The sequence below is a fragment of the Zea mays genome, chromosome 2 (assembly GCF_902167145.1).
Source record: "Zea mays cultivar B73 chromosome 2, Zm-B73-REFERENCE-NAM-5.0, whole genome shotgun sequence".
Taxonomy (NCBI): Eukaryota; Viridiplantae; Streptophyta; class Magnoliopsida; order Poales; family Poaceae; genus Zea; species Zea mays.
In genome coordinates this window covers 200,597,519-200,604,436 of record NC_050097.1, presented here as the reverse complement: position 1 = coordinate 200,604,436, position 6,918 = coordinate 200,597,519, and the positions used below count along the sequence as shown (strand labels likewise).

The 6,918-nt window shown below is 47.7% G+C and overlaps 1 protein-coding gene across 1 annotated transcript; it reads left to right on the top strand.

The window, feature by feature from the left end:
* Nucleotides 1-3,139: 3,139 nt before the first annotated feature.
* Nucleotides 3,140-5,104, top strand: LOC100382128 (Protein DETOXIFICATION 50). Its single transcript, NM_001174889.1, has one exon. It carries the CDS (start codon nt 3,303-3,305, stop codon nt 4,899-4,901), a length of 1,599 nt encoding a protein of 532 aa, NP_001168360.1. The 5' UTR covers nt 3,140-3,302; the 3' UTR covers nt 4,902-5,104.
* The last annotated feature ends 1,814 nt before the right edge of the window (nt 5,105-6,918 follow it).

Here is a 6,918-nt window from a genome sequence, read left to right as displayed (position 1 = left end):
TATAGCTCGAGTACAACTAAGGCCTCGTTTGATTAGAGGGATTAATATTTAGTCCCTGGTTTTTAGTCTCTATTTTGCCAAATGAAAGGATTAAAGTAGGGACTAATTAGCTTTAGTATCTAGTCCCTCATATGGGTGGTAAAAAGGACTAAAGGACAATATTTACTCCAATTAAAACTGGTGTCAAACAAAAAAAGGGTATTTTGATCTTTATGTGTTGTATTTAATGTATTTAGAATCTGTTTAGTCTCTACAACCAAACAGTATAGGGACTAAAATTTAGTCCATGTACTAAACTTTAGTCCTAGGACTAATGGAACCAAACGAGGCCTAAGAGTTAGATGGCTTAAAAAATCAGTTGGACGGATGCTCATAAATAATAACAGATGGTTAGATACTCTCTCCTTTCTCAAGCCCTTTTTTACCGTTTCAATTTTTGTCATCCTCTTCTTCGAATTGTGCCTCGCTCTTCTCCAACTCCAGTGTCATAACAAGGATTGGTTTTTGGATTGGGGGCTACCTAGGGTTTAGATCAAAGGTTCATGGGAATCTCATATCTAAGATTTAGTTTGTCGGTTATGGTAGAAATGATGGTTGCAATTGGTTGGATCAAACGATAAAAAACCCGGTCATAATTTCAACCAAAATTTTAATAATTTGTGTATCTTTTATTAAGATTTCGAGAATAACAACTCTCATGAAAATATAAAAATAAAATTACTGGCATACACATTTAGCAGAGGTCATCGACAAAACTGAAAATCATCAAAATTTGGCCGAAATTACGAATCCTTCCTAGAGCTCAATCAAAAGTGTAAGTGTGTCTAGCCCTTTATTGGGTTTTAGATGATTGAATGATAATACATTTAATGGAATAACATGTTTACTAAGTGTGCTACATGTTAATAATTATATTACATATACTTGGATTGTGAATTGTTTGTACAAGTTTGTGAATCATTGGTTCGAGTACAAAGGCAAACCCGATGGTCTTCCATATTGTGTTGAATTGAAAAGGCCAAAATAAGGTGTTGTTGTATAAACAATATAGTTCAAATAGAACACAACAATATAAATGAAACTAAGAAAGTAATTTATATATTTTGTGACAACTGTGGTTCAAATGAAAGCAATCAAGGTTGAATTGGTTTTATGAGACATGAGGTCTTGCATATGGAATGATCTCACTTGAAAAGCTCGATATGGAATTCATTATTGCTCAAAATATTTTTGATCATATGAAGATTCAATGTGTGTGCTTAATACCAATTCAAATCTTGGTAAGACTTGGATATCTTGGCATCGCGAAGATAGCAAAGAAAAGATTTCGAAGGACCAAGCGAAGATGAAGGGCAAGTGATGGCTTAGGCACCAAAGAACCATGGTTGTGGTGAAGAGGAAAGTACTTGCATTTAGTAATGTCACCAACCAAGCTAACGGAAGTTTTATTGTGAGGAGAATCAAATCTTTGTTGGACCATATAGTGGAACTTGATGCATTTGGGTTTATTCATATATGTTGAGTTGGATCAAGTCACATGTTTAAAGATGGCTATGCTCAAGCAATAATCAAAATGGACATGTTGTCATTCTCTATTGATGAATATTAAAAAATATGACATAATTGTTTAAATTTATTTTTATTTAATCTTTAGTTAATACACATGTCATAGTATTATGAGGGATGCAACATGATAATAGTTGATTGTATAAAAGTGCTCAAGCCAACCCATGTGTGGTTAGAGAGAAGAGTGACATGTAGATTAACTCTCATGTGCTAGGGTGGTTAGACTAGATTAGTTTAGTATGAGCTCTAGCACCCTCTTTTGGTTGGAATTCTTAAAGTTTTGTATTTGGGTTTTCTGGGTGAGGGTGATATGTTTTAGCTCTCTAAGATAGAAATTCCAGAGTCCTAGATTGAAAAATCTAGAGTTTTGTAGAGTTTGGCCTCAGGCGAGCCGTGACTAACTCTCTTGCCCGAGGTTGGCATTGTGCGAGGCGTGAATACATCTTCCGCCCGAGGTTGTCCTCGAGCGAGCCGTGACTGCGTATTCCGCCCGAGGTTAGCCTCGAGTGAGCCGTGACTACGTCTCCCGCCTAAGGTTAGCCTCGGGTGAGTCGTGACCGTGTCTCCCATCCGAGGTTGGCCTCAGGCGAGTCGTGACTGCATATCCCGCCCCCGGAGGGGGGGCCTCGAGCGTGTCGTGACTGCGTCTCTCGGCTGAGGGTGGCCTCGCGAGTCGTGACATAGATCCCTCGTGCCTTCGTAAGATTGGGAGCGTATTTGAGTATAACCCTTTCTTACTCAAGTGTCTAGACACTTTAGGGTTGTGATCCGGGTACTCTAATTACTGTAGAGACCCCGATGCCCATTCAGCATGTTGTGTGTATGTCCGGACGTGGCTTGATGGTGGTGCGTCCCATCGTATCTCACATAGATCAGTAGCGCTGGACTCAGATCTTTGCCTAGTCGAGTTGCTCGACAGTGAGTTGGTCATCGGAGAGCTGGTCAGTTGGTCCTCCTCGCAGAGTTGGTATCTCACATAGACTCAATTTTTTTACTTCGGTCGCAACTTACGGGAAAGGAGAAAGATCTAGAGAAAAAGAGAAATCTACGCGCGACGGTAGAAAATACCGTGTGCATGCCAATTAATGGTCATGTATGATAATCTATTGTGACAAGACTCTTTGAGTAGTCTTGAGTTGTGACTTGTCGGAATGGGCTCAACTTTGAGGTGTCATTGCTAATCGTCACGTAGCATAGTGGTGGCGCTGCATTTGAAGCTTTATGAAGCAGGGAAGCAGTACATGTACATCGACAACAGTTTTTGTTGCTATCGTCACAAAACCCTCTTTTTTGCACGTGCGACATCAAGTGGCGCTGATGAGTTAGTTGAGATGATGCTTTTGTGTATTCGAGTAGAATACATGCACGGCGTTTTTCTGTTCTGCTAGTCCTGGTCGCCACAAGCCTCTTCATATTTTTTTTCACACGTTACTAGTAGCAACAAATTTAGAGATGGCGTGTCCTTTTTGCGTCCTAGCTGGATCTCTCCGCCGTGTGGGCCAAGCGAGCAATCACCTCGATTTACAATGAACCATTTCCCTGTTGGGCCCATGGAAAATCCAAACGATAGAATGTCATGCGCTGCACCTGCAAGCATCTATATAAACAGTGCCAGTACGAGTGCCAGCTCTCGTCCCTGCCACCGCAACAGCACACAGACGTGGCCCCTCTGCGGCAAACAAACCAGAGGCCGCGGCAGGCACGGGGACACTTCACGCAGGCCGCGCAGCAGCGCCATGGCGACGTGCCAGTGCCCGGAGCCGGCGCAATGCCACCACAGGCCGCTCCTCTCGTCGACGGCCGACACCTACCCTGAGCTGCACGACCGCCCGAGGCCTGCGCCCGGCAGCGTCCTCGCCGAGGTGGCCGCCATCCTCTGCCTCACGGGGCCAATGGTCGGCGCGGGCATCCTGTTCTACATGCGCTCGCTGGTGTCCATGGTGTTCCTCGGCCGCCTCGGCCAGCTGCCCCTCGCCGGGGGCTCCCTCGCGCTCGGCTTCGCAAACATCACCGGCTACTCCGTCCTCTCAGGGCTCGCCGGCGGGATGGACCCCGTCTGCGGCCAGGCGTTCGGCGCGGGGCGGACGGACCTCCTCCGCGCCGCGCTCCGGCGCACCGTTCTGCTGCTCCTGGCCGCGTCCGTGCCCATCGGCCTGCTCTGGGCGGCCATGCACCGGGTCCTCGTCTCCACGGGGCAGGACCCCGACATCGCGGCCACCGCGTACGCCTACATCCTCTGCTGCCTCCCCGACCTCGTGCTGCAGTGCTTCCTCCACCCGATCCGCATCTACCTCCGCGCGCAGTCCGTCACGCTGCCGCTCACCTACGGCGCCGCCGCCGCGCTGCTCCTCCACGTGCCCATCAACTTCCTCCTCGTGAGCGGCCTCGGCCTCGGCGTCCGTGGCGTCGCGCTCGGAGGGGTCTGGACCAACCTCAACTTCTTGCTTTTCCTCGTGGCGTACGTCTACTTCCGCGGAATGTACGGCGCCCATGACGACGGCGGCGCCAAGAAGGGCGCGTCCGTGGCGCCGCCGACACCAGCCGAGGGGGAGTGGTGGAGCCTTGTGAGGCTGTGCGTGCACAGCTGCATGTCGGTCTGCCTGGAGTGGTGGTGGTACGAGATCATGGTGCTCCTCTGTGGCGTGCTCATCGACCCCAAGGCGGCGGTGGCGGCCATGGGCGTGCTCATACAGACCACCTCGCTGATATACATCTTCCCGCATTCGCTCGGCTGCGCCGTTTCCACGCGTGTCGGGCACGAGCTGGGCGCCCGGAGGCCGGAGCGCGCGCGCCTCGTCGCGCGCGTCGGGCTCGGCCTGGGCGCCGCGCTGGGCCTGGTGGCCTGCGCATTCGCCGTGTCCGTGAGGGGCATCTGGGCGCGGATGTTCACCGCGGACGAGGCCATCCTGAGGCTGGCGGCGGCGGCGCTGCCGCTGCTCGGCACGGCCGAGCTGGGGAACTGCCCGCAGACGGCCGGCTGCGGCGTGCTGCGCGGCAGCGCGCGGCCCGAGAAGGCGGCGAGGATCAACGTGTCCGCGTTCTACGGCGTGGGCATGCCCGTGGCGCTGGCGCTGGCGTTCTGGCCCGCCCGTCTGGACTTCCGCGGGATGTGGGGCGGCATGCTGGCCGCGCAGCTCGTCTGCGCCGCGCTGATGCTGCGCGCCGTGCTCGGCACCGACTGGGCGGAGCAGACGGAGCGCGCCCGCCAGCTCACCGGCGGGCGCGGCGGCGGCTTTGACGTCGTCGGCATTGTCGACGAGGACAAAACAAGCCATGCAGAAGCGGCCAAAGCAGAGGTCGGGAACACACTGTTCGTGGTGGCGGATTGCGTCTAGCGACGACGGAAGCAGGACCTGATTCATGGATGATTTGCATCCTCGATTCATTAGCCATAGGTTTTCTTTTTTGCTTTATTAGTTCTTTTTTGTGATTTTACCCGACCTTTTTGGGGGGATTTGTAGCAATACAAAGCTTCAACCTCCCTCTGTTGTTAGCTTATTTTTCCCTCTTCGAAACGAGAAAGAGAGAGTTTACAGTTAAAAAGAGTGAGTGTAGTGTAGTGTCCCGCTGTACAAATGAAAGATAGCCAGTTTTTTTTCCAACTAGATTCCAGAACAATTGCCAAACAAAGCTTTGCTACTCAAAGTGACCAATGGACTTGGGGACCTGAATCTTCCGATCTCTAATAGTGGTAATAGCATTTGTTTAATCCTACAGGATTTCATTATTAATGTGCATGATTTAACTGTCATTATCTCTACCATGCGCAAACAGGAATATTTTGGCCGCAAGTGGTGTACTGCCCCTGTCCCAGCTTAGTTGTTTCCCTGATGCCCATTGTGTCTCAAACAGAAGAAACAAGCTCACATTGCCACTCTGTTACTGGTACCATCTCCTTTTAGAACGCCTTTATTTTTCCCATTAGTTTATTTTTTTAAAAGGATGCCTTTATTTATGCACACTGTATGGTTGGTGGTGCAAGCGTGTAGGATATATAATTGTACAAATGAAATTCCACATGTGAATTCCGTCACCCACGGATTACAATGAATATAATACAACCAATGGTTCTAGTATGCAGTGTGTGGTTTTCAGAGATTCTGGGAACTGGTACTATCAAACTGTGAATATAATACAACCAATGGTTCTACAGTGATCTGTAGTAACACTACAGTCTAGTAGAGAGGATCCTTGGAACTCGATGAATCGTTCGATCCAAGGTGAATTCGGCAGTCGGTACAGTACTAGCCATGTTTAAATCGATTCTCTTTCTTAGATGATCTTAAAATATCTCATTTGTTCAATTGTTCTGTGAAATAACCGAATATGTCGAACAAATGCATGGTTACCATGCAATAATAATATAACTTTTTTTAGCAACAAACTGGAGGGGTTTAATTTTATCTTCTACTAGTGGGCTTTATTGAAAACGAAAATATGTAGAAGGTTCCCTGAAAAGACTAAAAAAAGAAACTAAAAAATATCACACATAAGCTTCCAGCCATAAGTCAATTAAGGGAAGAAACTTATTGCCCCTATGATAACTAAGGGAAACTCAGTCTTGAAAATCGATTGATATCTTCATAATAAAAATGTTAGCTTGGCTAATCTTCTTATACCTAGGATAAAAACCCTAGTGTAGAAAAAAAATCTATATAACCACGATTAATGACCAGTTCTATATTTTTTTACTTCATCCAAAAAGCTCTTTTTTATTCTTTTACACAAGTGAATTTTGAAAATTCTTATTCTAAAAAAAGAATAATAGATCCATAAAATAGTGTGGCAATTGTAGCACATGGAAGTTTAGGGAAGGTAATGAAATCGTGGCGCAAGGAAGTTTAGGGTTGTCGTGGATTTTGGAACTAGGGAACAATAAGATTTGTGTTTCGGCAGGGATGCTAGCGCGAACTTACTCCGAATGGTGAGCTATGGGGGCTCAAGGGTGGATCCGGGACGAGTGGATAACTAGTTCAGGCCGGAGCCCTAATCCAGTGTAGTGGTGATAATAGTATTGCTGCTGATAGTAGTATTGCTTCGAGCGTGTTACAGTTGACTGCTTGTGTGAAGCTTTGGTATATCTTTGGATGGGGGTTGTTTTGCCTTTTTATAGCTAAGGGTAGCCGTTACAATGAGAACTAGTATCCTACTAGGGTGGAGTTCGGTCTCTCGTTTCTAGGTCTCGTAGCCCCTATGGTGTCGTGCGCCGCCATACCCCCGGTATGGTGTCGTGTCTCGTCCGTTCGTCAATGGGTTCCTGTAACTGTTCCGATATAGACGTAGTGGTGCTTGTTGGGTCCGGCTGAGTCAGCTGGAGGTGAGGTTTAGGGATATCTTCAGTACATCTTCATC